Here is a 20013-nt window from a genome sequence, read left to right on the forward strand (position 1 = left end):
TATCATCTGCTAGCAGTGAAAGGTAATTCCAAAACGCCGCAATATGTGCCCAAGGGGTGCTATATAAAGGGAGAAAAGCAGGGGGCCTAAGACAGACCCCTGTGGAACCCCAAATTTCATGTCACTAAGGTTAGAGGTAGTGTTACTGTACAAAACACAGTGAGAACAACTGTTCAAGTATGACGTCAGCCATGCAAAGGCACTCCAGTAATCCCATAATGATTTTCCAGCCTATCAAGTAGAATATGATGATCCACTGTATCAAATGCACACTGAGATCTACCAGCAACAGAACTGTAGTGGTGTCCGAATCCATTGTACGTAGAAGATCATTCATGGAATGATATTTCTAAAAACAGACTGCAGTGGCTCAAAGAGATTATTCTCAGTAAGATAGTCTATGAGCTGCCGTGACACCACTTTTTCCAGAATTTTAGAGCAAAATGATAGATTTGATATCGGCCGATAGTTTTTCAATACACTAGGGTGAAGATTAGGTTTCTTAAGTAATGGTTTTAATCACTGCAGATTTGAAACATTTAGGAACAGATCCAGAAGTTAAAGAAAGATTAATAATTTCCAACACAGTCGGCCCAAGAGTGGACCACAGGTCCTTAAACAGTTTTGTTGGTATCAGATCAAATAAACAGGTTGTGCTTTTTGTTGACGTTACGAGTTTCGTCAGCATGCCTAGTGAGATACTATCAAATTCTGTAAATCTAGGAAATACCTCAGTAGTGGTGCCCACCTCAATAGCAGGGTTGTAGTGGCTGGATTAAGGCATGCTGGGATATGTTTAACCTGATGTCTTCTATTTTCTTCTCAAAGTAATCCAGGAAATCTTGTGCTGTAAAAGGAGAGCGAACTACAGGTGGTTGTCCATGAATAAGTGTTGCCACCATGTGTCGAACAAGAACTTTGAGTTATGCTTGTTTTTGTTGATCAAATCAGAGTAGTAAGTCCGCTTTGTAGCCAATAATGCATGCCTTATATTCTAAGATAGCATCACGCCACGCAAGGTGGACACTTCTAATTTTGAACGTCGCCATTTCCATTCTAGACCTCTTGCTTTATGCTTGAGAATCATGCAGATAATCATTGAACCAAGGTGACTGTGATTTGGGGGAGCGCCGGTTTTAACACAGGTGGTGCAATGATGTCGACTGTAGTTTTGAGCATGAGCTTCAACTATCCACAAGTCTGTCTACTGACTGGGTATTTGTCAAATGTGAAGCTAAGACATCAGGCAGTCTAGCTTCTAGATGAGGAGTTGATGCATCGCCGGTTGATATAAGGTTGTTGTTCCACTAAACACAGCAGCGAAACTGTAAACTTAATAACTGAGTGATCAGACACCACTGATGTAAGAGGCATCAAATCAAATCAAAATCAATTTTATTTATATAGCGCCAAATCACAACAAACAGTTGCCCCAAGGCACTTTATATTGTAAGGCAAAGCCATACAATAATCACAGAAAAACCCAACTGTCAAAACGAGCCCCTGTGAGCAAGCACTTGGCGACAGTGGGAAGGAAAAACTCCCTTTTAACAGGAAGAAACCTCCAGCAGAACCAGGCTCAGGGAGGGGCAGTCTTCTGCTGGGACTGGTTGGGGCTGAGGGAGAGAACCAGGAAAAAGACATGCTGTGGAGGGAGCAGAGATCATCACTAATGATTAAATGCAGAGTGGTGCATACGAGCAAAAAGAGAAAGAAACACTCAGTGCATCATGGGAACCCCCCAGCAGTCTAAGTCTATAGCAGCATAACTAAGGGATGGTTCAGGGTCACCTGATCCAGCCCTAACTATAAGCTTTAGCAAAAAGGAAAGTTTTAAGCCTAATCTTAAAAGTAGAGGGGTCTGTCTCCCTGATCTGAATTGGGAGCTGGTTCCACAGGAGAGGAGCCTGAAAGCTGAAGGCTCTGCCTCCCATTCTGCTCTTACAAACCCTAGGAACTACAAGTAAGCCTGCAGTCTGAGAGCGAAGCGCTCTATTGGGGTGATATGGTACTACGAGTCCCTAAGATAGATGGGACCTGATTATTCAAAACCTTATAAGTAAGAAGAAGAATTTTAAATTCTATTCTAGAATTAACGAAGCCAATGAGAGAGGCCAATATGGGTGAGATATGCTCTCTCCTTCTAGTCCCCGTCAGTAGTCTAGCTGCAGCATTTTGAATTAACTGAAGGCTTTTTAGGGAACTTTTAGTAAACTGAAGTTATTGTACTTGGCCCCACAAATCTTAGAACATGGTGTCTAACCAGATCCTTACTCTGGATGGCATTACCCGACCTCTAGTAATACTGTGAGAAATCTTGGAGTCATTTTTGATCAGGATATGTCATTCAAAGCACATATTAAACAAATATGTAGGACTGCTTTTTGCATTTACGCAATATCTCTAAAATCAGAAAGGTCTTGTCTCAGAGTGATGCTGAAAAACTAATTCATGCATTTATTTCCTCTAGGCTGGACTATTGTAATTCATTATTATCAGGTTGTCCTAAAAGTTCCCTAAAAAGCCTTCAGTTAATTCAAAATGCTGCAGCTAGAGTACTGACGGGACTAGAAGGAGAGAGCATATCTCACCCATATTGGCCTCTCTTCATTGGCTTCCTGTTAATTCTAGAATAGAATTTAAAATTCTTCTTCTTACTTATAAGGTTTGAATAATCAGGTCCATCTTATCTTAGGGACCTAGTCGTACCATATCACCCCAATAGAGCGCTTCGCTCTCAGACTGCAGGCTTACTTGTAGTTCCTAGGGTTTGTAAGAGTAGAATGGAAGGCAGAGCCTTCAGCTTCAGGCTCCTCTCCTGTGGAACCAGCTCCCAATTCAGATCAGGAAGACAGACACCCTCTCTACTTTTAAGATTAGGCTTAAAACTTTCCTTTTTGCTAAAGCTTATAGTTAGGGCTAGATCAGGTGACCCTGAACCATCCCTTAGTTATGCTGCTATAGACGTAGACTGCTGGGGGGTTCCCATGATGCACTGTTTCTTTCTCTTTTTGCTCTGTATGCACCACTCTGCATTTAATCATTAGTGATCGATCTCTGCTCCCCTCCACAGCATGTCTTTTTCCTGGTTCTCTCCCTCAGCCCCAACCAGTCCCAGCAAGACTGCCCCTCCCTGAGCCTGGTTCTGCTGGAGGTTTCTTCCTGTTAAAAGGGAGTTTTTCCTTCCCACTGTAGCCAAGTGCTTGCTCACAGGGGGTCGTTTTGACCGTTGGGGTTTTACATAATTATTGTATGGCCTTGCCTTACAATAAAGCGCCTTGGGGCAACTGCTTGTTGTGATTTGGCGCTATATAACAAAATTGATTGATTGATTGATTGACTTACACATAATGGTTCTGAAAGCCTTCATTGTAGACCATATGTAGATTTGTGTTATTCCTCAAACTATATTTGGATAAAATGTGATGGGAAAAGTGATGAAGACATGTGCTTCTGCAACTGGTGCTTATGTTGCTGTAATTTGTAAATTACAATAGAGGGGACAGGAGACGGTGATTGTGCAACTTTCAACAATTTTTATTAGAAAAAAGAATAATTTGAACAGTGCTGGACTTTAATTGGCTCCTCTTCTGCCTCACACCTCTCCAGCTAACTATACTAAATGAACTCTAAACTAGACCTAAATATAACTAATGCTTTCCTTGCTCAGATTCACGTGCTAATTCGCAATAAGTGTCACTAGCAATCTCCTCCTCTCACAAACCCACGGTTTGAGCTGCGATTCAGATCTCATTTAAATACTTGGTGGGTCGTATTGACACGCCCAGATTATTCGAATTTCCGGCGAAGCTCGAGACGTGGTGTGACATAACGAGGCCTCACTCGCAGTGGTCATGTGATGGGGCGTGCTTGAAACACTGCTCACTGACACTTCTGGCTCAAAAAGCTCGATACTGTGTCGAGCAGACTGACTCGAGCTTAACATCACTACTACATGGTCAACAAAGACTTCTGAGCCTCCGTCATGATTGCAGAAGCTTTCACTGTGAACATTTTGGTCCCGAAACCCGGGAAGTAAGGACTTGAATTAAGATTAGCAGCCGTCATGACAGAGGGATTGGAGCGGATGAAGAAGAAGCGCGGTGACTATTCGTGCCACTATGACCAAGCTGTTAACCCGCCTAGAGGAGGAGGTGGACAAGGACAGACCAGATATTAATAAAATGCACGAGTTCCTGGCAGTTTTATCATTAAAGCATGAAGGTTTATTGGACTTGGATAAGGGCATCGAAGATCAAATGCCCATGGATGACCTGGACACTGAGATAACAAACAGGATTATTTGGACCAGGTTCTCACGTGGAAGGTTCGCGTCACCACCTTCATCAGGTCACAGGAGACCGCCAGAAACACTGTGAGAGCGTGTGTGAGTGATGTAAGCAGCAGTTCATTTACATCCCAGTCCAGACAAACTGTTAAACTTCCCAAGTTAATGATAACAAAGTATGATGGTGAAATAAGACAGTGGCAGGAATTCAGGTCACAGTGTGAAACAGCTGTTCACAGAAACGATGCACTATGAAAGACAGACAAGTTTACTTACCTCAGATCCTACCTGACTGGAGCAGCTGAAAGAACTATTGTGGGCTCACAATGACAGATGACAACTACGACACTGGAACAGAGTTACTCCAGAGCCACTTTGGGAGAGGGACATTGTGATCAGTGTCCATATGTTCAAACTACTGAACTTGACACCTGTTAAAAGATCATCTGATGTTACAGCTTTGAGGCACTTCTATGATGAATGTGAGATCCAGACACGTATTTGGAGTCCCTTGGAGTGCAGAGTGACACGTACGGCTGCCTGCTGTGTACAGTGCTACTACAGCTCAGTCCAGAGGACATCACACTTGCCTACACTCACCAACCAACCAACAAGTGGAAGGTGCCAGAGTTGATTCAGTTTCTGCAGAATGAGGTGCAAAGCAGACAACAGAGCTTCAGCTTACCAGACCAGGCCACCCATCGAAGGACCCAAAGAATGTGGACAAGCCGTCCTACGCCTGCGAGAAACCCAGAAAGTGGAGCGTCACATCAGCGGCACTTTGCACACAGCCAGTGGTGTACCCCGGACCTGTGTGTATCATGACAGGAGTGACCACAAACCAGAGAACTGTCCTGAACACACAGTGAGCACACACAAGGATAAACTGAGGAAACCTGGACGGGTTTCATCTGCTTAGGCTCAAAACACATACAAAATACTGCAGAGTGAAGGGTTTGTGCAGCTTATGTGACCGTAAACCCCTTTGTCAGTTTGTGAACAATCTGAAGCTAAGCTAGATATTGACACGAGCGATAATAGTGAAAATACAGATGCTGTGTTGTCTTCAGTGTCAAGCCCCGTAAAGGTTAAGACAAATAGAACACGGTCCTGCTGCAGACTGAAGACATAGACATGGGCCAAAGGACAGAAAGATAACTTGCTGCCTGTTAGATGGAGGCAGCCAGCGTAGTTTCATTCACAGAAGCCTTGTTAGAGCATTAGGACAGCCAGTTGTAAGGCACAAGACGCTGAACCTCCATGTTTTTGGTTCCACCACTCCTGTAGCAGAGAAACACAATGATGTGAGAGTTGATCTTGAGAACGTGTGGAACACTGAACAGAGACTTGAGACAGAAGCTGTAGAGGCTCCTCAGGTGTTACTGCTGTGAGAAAAGTCCCAAGCGACTCCATTCAAGCAGAGATAAAGACAAGAGGACTACAACTTGTAGGCTTTCCACTAGAGGGTGCTAATGACCAAGAGTTGCAGGTGTTAGTAGGAGCAGACTACTACTGGCAGGCAGTCACTGGGAAAGTCACAAAAGGTCACCAATTCATTGGTGGCAGTTGAAAGCCAAGCTTGAACCTTCGTGCGCATGTGTGTTTTTTCACACCTGTTGGTTGCGTCATTCGCATGTGAGCACACTTTGAGTGAGCACAGGTCCAACCTCCTCGTTGGATTTTCATTGTGAGGAAAATGTCTGAATGATTTGGAGCTTTGCTGCATCAAATTTTTCCAGAAACTGTGAGAGACAGCCAGGTGGAAACCATTCGGAAGATTCAGACGGCTTTCAGGGACGATTCTATGGCGATCACACAGATTAACCACGTTTTCGGCACATTCCACTGTTACAGGAGTTTTTGTCATGAAAAGACGTGTGGAGGAATTTGCATGTCGGGACGGAACCACTAATGGCGCGGGACAAAAAGCAACGCCGTGATGAAGCCTCACAGGACATGTTGTGGCATGTCCAGCTTGTCCACAATTTCTCGGATAGTCACACGACTGAAAAGCCACTGAAAGCCGTCTGAATCTTCTGAATGGTGCAAGAGCTGGGCATGTTACAACATGTCCTGTGAGACAAACACAGAGGTGCTTTTGTCCCGCACCATTAGCGGCTCCGTGGCGAATTCCTCCGCTCCTCTTTCCATGACAAAAAACTCCTGTAACAGTGGAATGTGCCGAAAAAGTGCTATGTCCACCTCTTCTGCCATTTCTGTAGTAGTCAGACGACGTTCAGTTTGGAAATGATCTGGTCGTTTCAGCCTGTCGATCGCCGCTCGGAGCGCAGCGTGCCCTCCGCCATTGTGCGCCGTCTTTAAACCGGCTGTAACACTCCTTAATCTGTGTGATCCCCATAGAATCGTCCATGAAAGCCGTCTGAATCTTCCGAATGGTTTCCACCTGGAGGTCTCTCACAGTTTCTGGAAAAATTTGATGCAGCAAAGTTCCAAATCGTTCAGACATTTTCCTCACAATGAAAATCCGACGAGAGAGGTGGACCGCTGCTCACACAAAGCCTGCTCACATGCGAATGACGCAACCGACAGGCGTGAAAAAACTCACGCATGCACACGAAGGTTCAAGCTTGGCTGATGCAAGTGCACATGATTCAAATCCATATAGTTTTTGCAAAAAATAAAAAGGTCGGATAGTTTCTAACAGACCTCATATTACATGGCACATCACGCTGTTCTAAGAGAGGACAAGGCCACAACTAAACTCAGAGTGGTATTTGATGCATCCTCACATGATGAAGACAGTCCATCCCTCAGTGACTGTTTCAACACTGGGCCGAACCTAAAACCAAAACTGGATGTTCTCATTAAGTTCAGACTGCATGAGGTAGTCTTTAACTGCCAATATAATGAAGGCTTTCCTTCAGATTCCCCTTGCAGAAAGGGACAAAGACACTGTTAGGTTCCTGTGGGTGCATGGATGTCCAGTCAAGGACTGTAAAAATGAGGTACGAGTCCTCAGAATGAACAGAGTTGTTTCGGGGCGTCTCCCAGCCCATTTCTGAACTCTGAAATATCCCAGCTAAGGTTAAAGCAAAATGTGAAGAGAGACTCTAAAATCAAAGACTTGAAACTGTTCTTAGATGAAAATGGTCTGCTGAGTGTTGGATGAAGACTGAAGAACTTTAGTTTCAGAACAGCACCTCTGGGTACTACCAACAAAACATAAGTCACAGAAAAACAGTTTCATTAAAGTCATTAATTTACCTTCAACTCCTGTAACTCCTCTGCCTTGATGTCATGACTGATCATCACACGGGGCTCCACCCACAGCAGAGAAAAGGCTGGATCCAGGGCGGCTGCTTTGAGGTGGACTGGGTCTGAAAAGGGGGCAGTGATGCTATCTTGAGTCCTGGCCATTTTCACGTTAATGAAGATCCCAAGAAATCTTTTGTTCAGGGATGCCTGGAGGCTTCTGGCCAGGCCACTCAGGAATCGAACTTGGGGCGTCAGCTTCTCAAGGTGGTGATTGAGGGTCAAGATGGATGGAACAACAACACTGAGTGTGACAACCTTCTCTGCCTGTGTCAAATCAGTTGCTTCTCCAAACGGCTTCAAGATGTCCACCAACTCCTTCAGCAGATTCCACTCTCGCGGTGTGAATGACAGCTTCTCAGGTCCAGCCTTTTCTGGAACAGCACAGAGCTTTAGATGGCCACACTGGAGAACTTCCTTCACTGGCCTCAGTGTCGAGTTCCATCTTGTGTTGACTGCAGCAGGGACGCGTCTCTCTTCCCCAAATCAAACACATCTTTGAATGTTGATAACTTGGAAAGAGAAGGACACACCACTTTGTGTTTCTTTCAAACCATCTCCCACCACCAGCTGAAGACTAAGGAGCAGAACGCCGCAGGCGACGTTATCTACTGTTTGCTGATCTTCCAGGGTTAAGTCACACCAGAGGTCAGGGTCATCAACACGATCTTAATCATCATCATCTTCTTGTTCACTGGGAAAGCACACAGTGAAAGTCTTTCCCGTGTTCCCAGCGTTGTCACTAATGATGTAGTCCAGTGTGCCTTTGATGTTGTATTCATCACGTATGGACTCAAACTGGCCACAGATTCGCTCGGCGGTGTGTGAGCCTTTGAAGCGATTGCAGGAGGTTAGTCTTCAGCTGTGTCCTAGTATCTAGTGGACAGTGACACCAAGGAATCCCCTCGTCTTTCAGTCTGACCAAATGTCCACAGTCACATAGACATGGTCAGTGTGGCTCAGTGGAGTTTTTAATTTTGGGCGTCTCTCCTGATTCGAGGCTGTGTGTTTTTAATGTCAGTGTTGTGTGACACACTGAGCTGGACTTACGTACTGTCAGAAAAAGCTCCTGTTTTCCACAATCAGTAATCAGGTCGGACAGTTCTGTGTTGGTGACGGCGCTCTGCTGTGGATGACACACGACTGTCCAAGAACTGAGAGACTAGAGGCTGTTGTGGCTCATTTATGACACTTTTGTTCATCTGGTATTCTTCAGATCTGTAACAGGAAATACCTCAGAGTGACACCAAATTACATCTGAAACTACTCTTTACTCATATATCAGTCTGAACATTGCGTTAATATTTTTGTGTTAATATGAATTGTACTGTTGTATAATGTGTGTGTATTTAAACATTACAGTAATAAAATCTATTTCATTTTCAGTTTACACTGTATTGATAATATTGTTACTGCTTTACTTTGCCATCAAAGAGATATTTCTGCCAGGAAGCTGAAGTTAAATTCTTGTTAATTCACTCTCTCCAGATTCCATTGACAAAAAAAAACAAAAAAACAACAGTTTTACCTGCATCACACAGACGATGTTGACCAGCTGCTGGATCAATGAGCCAGCATCTCTGTCTAGTTTACGTGTGCTATTTTATGTCCTCTGTGATAGTTCAGCTGAGTTGTGATTTACTGATATTACATAAATGACCTCGATGAGGCAGCAGTAGACTGTGTCATGCCCATCCCGGGTCTCGACCTTAATCCTCCTGCCCAGCTTTGATGTATTAGTTATTTTTTCATCGTGGTTATTCTCTGTTCTAGTTTTGCTGTGTTACTTTGTTTTGTCACTTTTCATACTTGAGCCTTTGTCCAGTGTTGTTCTCGTTTTGTTCTGCCACATTGTGTGTTTGCATTATTAATCATTGCTTATCACTTGTTTATTTTGCTTTTTTCATTTGTGTTATCAGTTGTTCTTTATGTCGGGTTTTGCCTTCTGTTTTCTTGTAGTTTGTTTTTCTTATAGCTTGTTTTCTTAGTTTAGTGTTGCTTAAGTATTTATTTTCCATTTTCTCATGTTCATGCCCAGTTCTTATGTTATTCTGCCCTCAGTTTTTATTTTAGTTTTGTTCATAGTTCTCAGTTTCCCTCACGCCCCTCTGAGTTTGTTTTCACTCCACGCCCTGCACCTGCCATTATGTCTTCATCCCTCTTGCATCTGTGTTTAAATTGTCACGTCCCTTCAACAGCTCTGTACCCTCCTCCCACACATTGATCCAGTCTGCTTTATGTTTTCATTTACACCCGCTCTTGCACCAGATCACATCTTTGTCTATTACATCACTCCACTTTGTGCACTCCCTTCCTCACTATCTTGCCCCATCCATACTCTTTGTTCACCAGCCACGTCCCATTTCTAGATCCGTCTCCTCACATGCGCCTTGTTAACACTTGCTTATTTAATCTCCTCCCAGCCGCCACACCTTTGCCAGTTTGTCGTTGCTCTTAGCACACATTCCAGCCTTTTGATCACAGTTCTGTTTACCGTCTTCTGCTTTGTATTCCTTGACCATGTCTTTTGTCTCATCCCTGACTACTGTGTTAGCTCGTGCTCTGACCCTGGCTGAACTATGACTGCATTTTTGCCTGATCCCGTTTGTACCTCCGCTCCCCTGCTTGATTGCCTGTGCTTCGAACCTAAACCTGGAATAAAGACAACGATTTCTGATACACCAAATGCTTGATTGGCAGTCTGCATTGCAGGTCCAGCTGCTGCAGTTGTCGGGCAGCCGCCTGCCGTGACAACAACTCCCATGTGCTACAGAGTAAAATAGCCACATTTGTCAATGGAATCTGGTGTGCTAGAGTAAGCTATACTTAGTTTTTCTATGCGAAAAAAATGTCTGGCCACAAGCTAAAATGGTACACACATTCACAATATAAAGTAGGCTACATTTAAAATGACCTTGATTAGGTTTGCTCAAGTTTTGCTGCTCTACAGTGTGCGATACACTGACTAAGCACCTCATACAATCTTCCTTCAATCCCAAATCCCAAACTATCCTTATACAATATAATTATAAGATAATGAACCTACAATCAGATTACCGTTTTTTGCAAGGTGATATTAACAGTCTCATTGAGCCATGTAGCTAGCAATGAAGTTGCTTAGCTGATAAGCTAGTGTTAGCTTTCATGGAGAAGTATAGAGAAGGTCAGAAGTTACATTGTGTTTCTAGATTTCCAGAAAGCTTTTGATAGGGTGCCAAGAGAAGAGTTGTGGTGTGCATGGGGACATGCAGACATCAGTGTGTGAATGGGTGAATGTGAGACATCATTGTTGAATGCGTTAAGTATCTACGGTAGATGGAAAAACGCTTTAAGAATACAATCCATTTATTAAGTGAGGGAGTCTGGAGTGGCAGAGAAATACCAGTAGGTGAGGTTGATGTAGGACACGTACAAGGACAGTGTGACAGTGGTGAGATGTGCAGTGGAATGGACAGATGCAAGGTGGAGGTGGGATTACACCAAGGATCAGCTCTGAGTCCTTTCTTGCTTGCAGTGTTCATGGACAGGTTGACAGATGAGATAAGACAGGAGTCTCCATGGACTATGATGTTTGCCGATGACACTTTGATCGGAGTGAAATGGAGAGCAGGTTGAGATGAACCTGGAGACGTGGAGATACACATCTGGAGAGCAGGGGAATGAAAGTCAGTTGGAACAAGTCAGAGTACATGTGTATGAATGAGAGGGAGCCCAGTGGAATAGTGCGATTACAAGCAGTAGAGGTGGTGAAAGGGGATGAGTTTAAGTACTTGGGGCAACTATATGGTAGAAAGTTAAAGAAGAGCGTGCAAGCAGTGTGGAGTGGGATGGAGAAAGGTGGCAGGAGTGATTCATGATAGAAGGAAATTTACAAGAGTGAAGGGGAAAGTCTACAAGATAGTAGTGAGACCCATTACGTACATCCTGGAGACAGCAGCACTAACAAAAAGACAAGAGGCAGAGCTGGTAGAGCTGAAGATGTTGGTATTGTCTTTGGGAGTGACGAGGATGGACAGGATTAGGAAATGAATATATCAGAGGGACAGTACAGCTAGGACAGTTTGGGGACAAAGTCTGAGAAGTGATCTGACATGGTTTGCACATGTGCAGAGGAGGGACCCAGGGTATATAGGGAGAAGGATGCTGAGGATGGAGCCACCAGGCAGGAGGAGAAGAGGGAGAACAAAGAGGAGGTTCATGGATGTGCTGAGGGAGGACATGCAGGTGGATGGTGTGACAGAGGAAGATACAGAGGACAGGGTTAGTTGAAAATGGTTGACCTGCTTTGGTGCCCCCCCTAACTGCAACAGCTGAAAGAACATATACTACATTCTTGATGCTGCTCTTCTACTGAACTTTTATCTACATATTGTTGTCAGTAACGACCCCTTCACACAGAACACAAAAGATGCAGAAACCAGAAGAAAATCCACGAACCAAACACGAAATGGGGAACCATGAAACACCCACCTGCTGTCGTGAGGGACGCATGGTCGCACAGACGTGCATGATACACTGGTGATGGTTTCATGCAAGCGCACAAGCGTGCATGAAACAGTGCAAGCAGCTGGAATGTGTTGGACCACATCATGCCTCTGCTGTGGAGAAAAAAAATAAAAAACCACACACCACAAAAAAACACTGCATTTATTGAATCCCTCTTATCAAGCAGACAATACAAATATGAACTGTCTGTTCCTCTGTAGATGACCCTCGAAAGTGATCGTCTGCTCACTATTTTCGCGCTAACAGCGTGAATGGCCCCACATTTTCTAAGTGTCCAGCGAGCGGTGTTGGATGTTCGTGTGTGTCACCTGGAATTTGGCTGCCGCCTGCCGCGAGAGGGATCGAATGGTCTCTCACAGGGCACCACTCTGTCTTTTGGACGCTGTTGTGCCCAAGCAGTTGTAGTGACAGGTGTACGAGGCGTTAGAGGCAGCTCTGATTTTTCACGAGTGGCATGCACTTCCTCCTTCGTGCACTAGTGGGCTTCAATCGTGTTATGTGTGAGGGGGCCCTAAGAAAGGTCCTGTGATAGGTTGATGCTTTTCTTTTCGTGTCTGCCCTTGTGACGTGTTGGCAGACATTCTTAAATACATTTTGACTGGGTGGAAACCTGACCTTTAACCCACATGACCTCACCCTTCACCTTAATGATTGATCCTTGGCTGTCCTTGACAGGGAAATTGACTTTGACCCCAGTGACCATGACATTTGTCTAAGGGTGATTCTTAGACTACGGGCACTTATTATGTCCTTTGATCATATTGTATGAAAAACAGAAAAAGGGGAAATTTCACACTTTTATAGTTATCTTTACAATGAAAGTGTTTTAAGAAATTTGTCCTAGTAGTCTATGATGACTTTTTCACCTTTTTTCACCATCATTATATGCAAATGTTGTCGTTTTGTGCTTGTCCCACACCCAGACTTTTGATCTTCAATGATAAAAATGAATGGTAAAGAAACATTTTTTCTAATGTTTTAAAATATCTGTGAATAAAATATCAGTAAAATAATCAAAACATAATTGGGGTATTCAATGTCATACAACTGTTTGTGATTTTTTTTAAACAAATGTAGTTGTCCCACACTATTGCTGTAATTTCCACCACAACACTGCAATGTCCCTTTAAACAGTTGTATGAAAGATTGTTTGGGTAGTTTCTATGGAGATAAACAGTGACATCAGAGCACATGTATATAGCGCCAAATCACAACAAACAGTTGCCCCAAGGCGCTTTATATTGAAAGGCAATGGTGTAGTGGAAATTACATTTACAAGGACAATAGTGCCCGTAGTTAAAGAATCACCCCTAAATGAACTCTTTCAGGGCAATTCGAGGCTTGACCTTCATCCTCATACCGATATTTCAGATAAAACTGATGAAAGAACATTGCAGGAGTCAGGGAGCAATCAGACAGCCAAACATTGCTCAAATTATAGTGTGATGTTAGGTTATACTGTTTAGGCCTCTACTGGTGGTTGGCTCTCACTGCGGTATTGTATCACTTCCTGTTCCGGAGCACAGCGGTGTTTTTCTGTATCTGTTAGCTGTTTACTCTGCGCAGTTAGATTGATCTAGTTATCTAGATTACGATTTGTTTCCCAGTGTAATCTTTACGTGCCTTAACTAAAGCACTCCTTCTGCTGAATCACCTATAAATTATTTACACATTATTCACTTTGCGTGTTTTTAGGAATCCGCTAGCTTAGCGTAGCTACTAGCTCTTAGCCGATTTAGCATGGCGGCTTCTCCTGTCTCTCCCGCACTTTTCTGCTCTGGGTGTGAAATGTTTAGTTATTCCTCGGCCTCCTTTAGCAGTAACGGTACTTGTAATAAGTGTAGCTTATTCGTAGCTTTGGAGGCCAGGCTGGGCGAATTGGAGACTCGGCTCCGCACAGTGGAAAATTCTACAGCTAGCCAGGCCCCTGTAGTCGGTGCAGACCAAGGTAGCTTAGCCGCCGTTAGTTCCCCCCTGGCAGATCCCGAGCAGCCGGGAAAGCAGGCTGACTGGGTGACTGTGAGGAGGAAGCGTAGCCCTAAACAGAAGCCCCGTGTACACCGTCAACCCGTTCACATCTCTAACCGTTTTTCCCCACTCGACGACACACCCGCCGAGGATCAAACTCTGGTTATTGGCGACTCTGTTTTGAGAAATGTGAAGTTAGCGACACCAGCAACCATAGTCAATTGTCTTCCGGGGGCCAGAGCAGGCGACATTGAAGGAAATTTGAAACTGCTGGCTAAGGCTAAGCGTAAATTTGGTAAGATTGTAATTCACGTCGGCAGTAATGACACCCGGTTACGCCAATCGGAGGTCACTAAAATTAACATTAAATCGGTGTGTAACTTTGCAAAAACAATGTCGGACTCTGTAGTTTTCTCTGGGCCCCTCCCCAATCGGACCGGGAGTGACATGTTTAGCCGCATGTTCTCCTTGAATTGCTGGCTGTCTGAGTGGTGTCCAAAAAATGAGGTGGGCTTCATAGATAATTGGCAAAGCTTCTGGGGAAAACCTGGTCTTGTTAGGAGAGACGGCATCCATCCCACTTTGGATGGAGCAGCTCTCATTTCTAGAAATCTGGCCAATTTTCTTAAATCCTCCAAACCGTGACTATCCAGGGTTGGGACCAGGAAGCAGAGTTGTAGTCTTACACACCTCTCTGCAGCTTCTCTCCCCCTGCCATCCCCTCATTACCCCATCCCCGTAGAGACGGTGCCTGCTCCCAGACTACCAATAACCAGCAAAAATCTATTTAATCATAAAAATTCAAAAAGAAAAAATAATATAGCACCTTCAACTGCACCACAGACTAAAACAGTTAAATGTGGTCTATTAAACATTAGGTCTCTCTCTTCTAAGTCCCTGTTGGTAAATGATATAATAATTGATCAACATATTGATTTATTCTGCCTAACAGAAACCTGGTTACAGCAGGATGAATATGTTAGTTTAAATGAGTCAACACCCCCGAGTCACACTAACTGTCAGAATGCTCGTAGCACGGGCCGGGGCGGAGGATTAGCAGCAATCTTCCATTCCAGCTTATTAATTAATCAAAAACCCAGACAGAGCTTTAATTCATTTGAAAGCTTGTCTCTTAGTCTTGTCCATCCAAATTGGAAGTCCCAAAAACCAGTTTTATTTGTTATTATCTATCGTCCACCTGGTCGTTACTGTGAGTTTCTCTGTGAATTTTCAGACCTTTTGTCTGACTTAGTGCTTAGCTCAGATAAGATAATTATAGTGGGCGATTTTAACATCCACACAGATGCTGAGAATGACAGCCTCAACACTGCATTTAATCTATTATTAGACTCTATTGGCTTTGCTCAAAAAGTAAATGAGTCCACCCACCACTTTAATCATATCTTAGATCTTGTTCTGACTTATGGTATGGAAATAGAAGACTTAACAGTATTCCCTGAAAACTCCCTTCTGTCTGATCATTTCTTAATAACATTTACATTTACTCTGATGGACTACCCAGCAGTAGGGAATAAGTTTCATTACACTAGAAGTCTTTCAGAAAGCGCTGTAACTAGGTTTAAGGATATGATTCCTTCTTTATGTTCTCTAATGCCATATAACAACACAGTGCAGAGTAGCTACCTAAACTCTGTAAGGGAGATAGAGTATCTCGTCAATAGTTTTACATCCTCATTGAAGACAACTTTGGATGCTGTAGCTCCTCTGAAAAAGAGAGCTTTAAATCAGAAGTGTCTGACTCCGTGGTATAACTCACAAACTCGTAGCTTAAAGCAGATAACCCGTAAGTTGGAGAGGAAATGGCGTCTCACTAATTTAGAAGATCTTCACTTAGCCTGGAAAAAGAGTCTGTTGCTCTATAAAAAAGCCCTCCGTAAAGCTAGGACATCTTTCTACTCATCACTAATTGAAGAAAATAAGAACAACCCCAGGTTTCTTTTCAGCACTGTAGCCAGGCTGACAAAGAGTCAGAGCTCTATTGAGCTGAGTATTCCATTAACTTTAACTAGTAATGACTTCATGACTTTCTTTGCTAACAAAATTTTAACTATTAGAGAAAAAATTACTCATAACCATCCCAAAGACGTATCGTTATCTTTGGCTGCTTTCAGTGATGCCGGTATTTGGTTAGACTCTTTCTCTCCGATTGTTCTGTCTGAGTTATTTTCATTAGTTACTTCATCCAAACCATCAACATGTTTATTAGACCCCATTCCTACCAGGCTGCTCAAGGAAGCCCTACCATTATTTAATGCTTCGATCTTAAATATGATCAATCTATCTTTGTTAGTTGGCTATGTACCACAGGCTTTTAAGGTGGCAGTAATTAAACCATTACTTAAAAAGCCATCACTTGACCCAGCTATCTTAGCTAATTATAGGCCAATCTCCAACCTTCCTTTTCTCTCAAAAATTCTTGAAAGGGTAGTTGTAAAACAGCTAACTGATCATCTGCAGAGGAATGGTCTATTTGAAGAGTTTCAGTCAGGTTTTAGAATTCATCATAGTACAGAAACAGCATTAGTGAAGGTTACAAATGATCTTCTTATGGCCTCGGACAGTGGACTCATCTCTGTGCTTGTTCTGTTAGACCTCAGTGCTGCTTTTGATACTGTTGACCATAAAATTTTATTACAGAGATTAGAGCATGCCATAGGTATTAAAGGCACTGCGCTGCAGTGGTTTGAATCATATTTGTCTAATAGATTACAATTTGTTCATGTAAATGGGGAATCTTCTTCACAGACTAAAGTTAATTATGGAGTTCCACAAGGTTCTGTGCTAGGACCAATTTTATTCACTTTATATATGCTTCCCTTAGGCAGTATTATTAGACGGTATTGCTTAAATTTTCATTGTTACGCAGATGATACCCAGCTTTATCTATCCATGAAGCCAGAGGACACACACCAATTAGCTAAACTGCAGGATTGTCTTACAGACATAAAGACATGGATGACCTCTAATTTCCTGCTTTTAAACTCAGATAAAACTGAAGTTATTGTACTTGGCCCCACAAATCTTAGAAACATGGTGTCTAACCAGATCCTTACTCTGGATGGCATTACCCTGACCTCTAGTAATACTGTGAGAAATCTTGGAGTCATTTTTGATCAGGATATGTCATTCAAAGTGCATATTAAACAAATATGTAGGACTGCTTTTTTGCATTTACGCAATATCTCTAAAATCAGAAAGGTCTTGTCTCAGAGTGATGCTGAAAAACTAATTCATGCATTTATTTCCTCTAGGCTGGACTATTGTAATTCATTATTATCAGGTTGTCCTAAAAGTTCCCTAAAAAGCCTTCAGTTAATTCAAAATGCTGCAGCTAGAGTACTGACGGGGACTAGAAGGAGAGAGCATATCTCACCCTATATTGGCCTCTCTTCATTGGCTTCCTGTTAATTCTAGAATAGAATTTAAAATTCTTCTTCTTACTTATAAGGTTTTGAATAATCAGGTCCCATCTTATCTTAGGGACCTCGTAGTACCATATCACCCCAATAGAGCGCTTCGCTCTCAGACTGCAGGCTTACTTGTAGTTCCTAGGGTTTGTAAGAGTAGAATGGGAGGCAGAGCCTTCAGCTTTCAGGCTCCTCTCCTGTGGAACCAGCTCCCAATTCAGATCAGGGAGACAGACACCCTCTCTACTTTTAAGATTAGGCTTAAAACTTTCCTTTTTGCTAAAGCTTATAGTTAGGGCTGGATCAGGTGACCCTGAACCATCCCTTAGTTATGCTGCTATAGACGTAGACTGCTGGGGGGTTCCCATGATGCACTGTTTCTTTCTCTTTTTGCTCTGTATGCACCACTCTGCATTTAATCATTAGTGATCGATCTCTGCTCCCCTCCACAGCATGTCTTTTTCCTGGTTCTCTCCCTCAGCCCCAACCAGTCCCAGCAGAAGACTGCCCCTCCCTGAGCCTGGTTCTGCTGGAGGTTTCTTCCTGTTAAAAGGGAGTTTTTCCTTCCCACTGTAGCCAAGTGCTTGCTCACAGGGGGTCGTTTTGACCGTTGGGGTTTTACATAATTATTGTATGGCCTTGCCTTACAATATAAAGCGCCTTGGGGCAACTGTTTGTTGTGATTTGGCGCTATATAAAAAAATTGATTGATTGATTGATGTTTCTGTGATGGTGCATTATAATGTAAAAAAAACTGTGACTTCCAGCAGCTTTAACTCCTCATGTTGTTGTTGAACAGGAAATGACTTGTACTCAGCTACTTCCATCAACTTCCTGGGCTCTGAGCCAGTGGTCCTGCGCAGCTCTGCCGTGACAGTCCGTACTGAGTTTAAGAGCTCCTGGCTGAACGGTGAGTCATTGCAATGAAGTCTACCTCACTCCAGTTAGCAGCAGGGGTCTCCAAACTGTCCCTGGACATCACTTCAGGTGCTTCAGCCAACCAAGAGCTGGAAAACACCAGATTTAATCAACCAAGAGAGGGTGGAGCAAGTCAGCAGGTGCTGTCCAGGGTCAGGGTGGAGTCCCTGGATTACAGATGTCCTTCAGCAGTTTTTCCAAACGTGTTCCCAAGAACTGATGTTTTGTCATTTTAGAGCCAAGCTTTGTCTACATGGATGTTGTGACTGAGAGCATGGACAGTGCTGACGGCGATGACGATAAGGTCTGTTTGTTCTTCAGTGAGAACGCCATCGAATACGAGTTCTACAGGAAGGTGGTGGTGTCTCGAGTGGCCCGTGTCTGCAAGGTATTTTTACCAAGATCACATTAAATGAATTTGAAATATCTCAGAAAGGAACATTAATTCTAAAATGTTATTAAGATGATGGAGAAACATTTGTTTGTTATCGGAGACCAGATGGACCATGTCTCTGTGTTCCTGTTACCCAAACAGGCTCGCCACTGTTTTGTACATTTATTTGTGTTGTGACTATAATTAAAATATTTATTTTATCTCAGAAAAGTGAAGGAAGAGTCATCATGTTCACAATTCACATGTGAATTGTGAACATGATGAACACATGTTCATCATTGATGTACACGCATATTTTGTGTATATCAATGATGAACATAACGTATCATAACGTAAGTTTATTTACTCCAATAGTCAACATAACCCAAGGAACAGAGCAGGTGCTGTGAAACCAACACACAACTGTTCAATAATGAATCAAATATTTTTATTGTGTTTTTCCATCCTATGCAGGTGCTCGATCTACTTTACAATGATAGCTCACATCAACACACACACACACACACACACAAGTGGATTCACATTTAAGCTGTTTGCTCTGAAATGTGACAGTCACATCATCCATGGTGGACTGAATTATAATCATGTACTCAGGATAACATAAGGCAAATGTTACAAATTGTAATGCTGAAACATTAGCCACACGTACGGTGTTGTTAGCTGAACATCGCCTTGTGGTTTACAATCCTACATCGCTGGATTCCCAGCAGCTTCTTTGATATTAACATTGTCCTGTCTTCAGGGTGATGTGGGAGGACAGCGGACACTGCAGAAGAAATGGACATCATTTTTGAAGGCCCGTCTGGATTGCTCACTCCCAGACGCCAGCCTGCCCAGTATTGTCCAAGATGTGTTCCTGCTGAAGCATGAAGACTGGAGGGAGAACATCTTTTATGCAGTTTTCACTCCACAGTCGTAAGCACTCAAGTGACAATGTTGGTTTTATGCTTGCTGAGCAAAAGGTATCTGGGACCAGAATAAGATGAGGATATTCAAAAAATTACATCTGAACAAGTCTACGAAGTCACAATAAAGCAGGTGTGTCAGTTTGTTTAATTTGCTTTTTTCAGGACTTTGTCCCAAATATCCACAGTGTGCGCCTACAGCATGTCTGCCATCAGAGACATTTTCAGTGAGGGCAGATTTAAGACATCTGTTGCTGTGGAGATGTCCCATATCAAGTGGGTGATGTACACTGGGGAGGTGCCTGTGCCCCGACCAGGAGCTGTGAGTGAAAC

The 20013-nt window shown here is 43.2% G+C and overlaps 1 protein-coding gene across 1 annotated transcript in view; it reads left to right on the forward strand.

Moving 5' to 3' along the window:
- The window catches only part of si:ch211-129c21.1 (uncharacterized protein LOC563087 homolog), a 121730-nt gene that overhangs the window by 45245 nt on the left and 56472 nt on the right, over positions 1-20013 (forward strand). Inside the window, 1 exon segment of the mRNA XM_034180754.1 lies at positions 19846-20002. Within this exon segment, the coding sequence (XP_034036645.1) occupies positions 19846-20002 (157 nt within the window).

This window comes from Thalassophryne amazonica, chromosome 10 (assembly GCF_902500255.1).
Source record: "Thalassophryne amazonica chromosome 10, fThaAma1.1, whole genome shotgun sequence".
In the NCBI taxonomy this organism is placed as follows: domain Eukaryota; kingdom Metazoa; phylum Chordata; class Actinopteri; order Batrachoidiformes; family Batrachoididae; genus Thalassophryne; species Thalassophryne amazonica.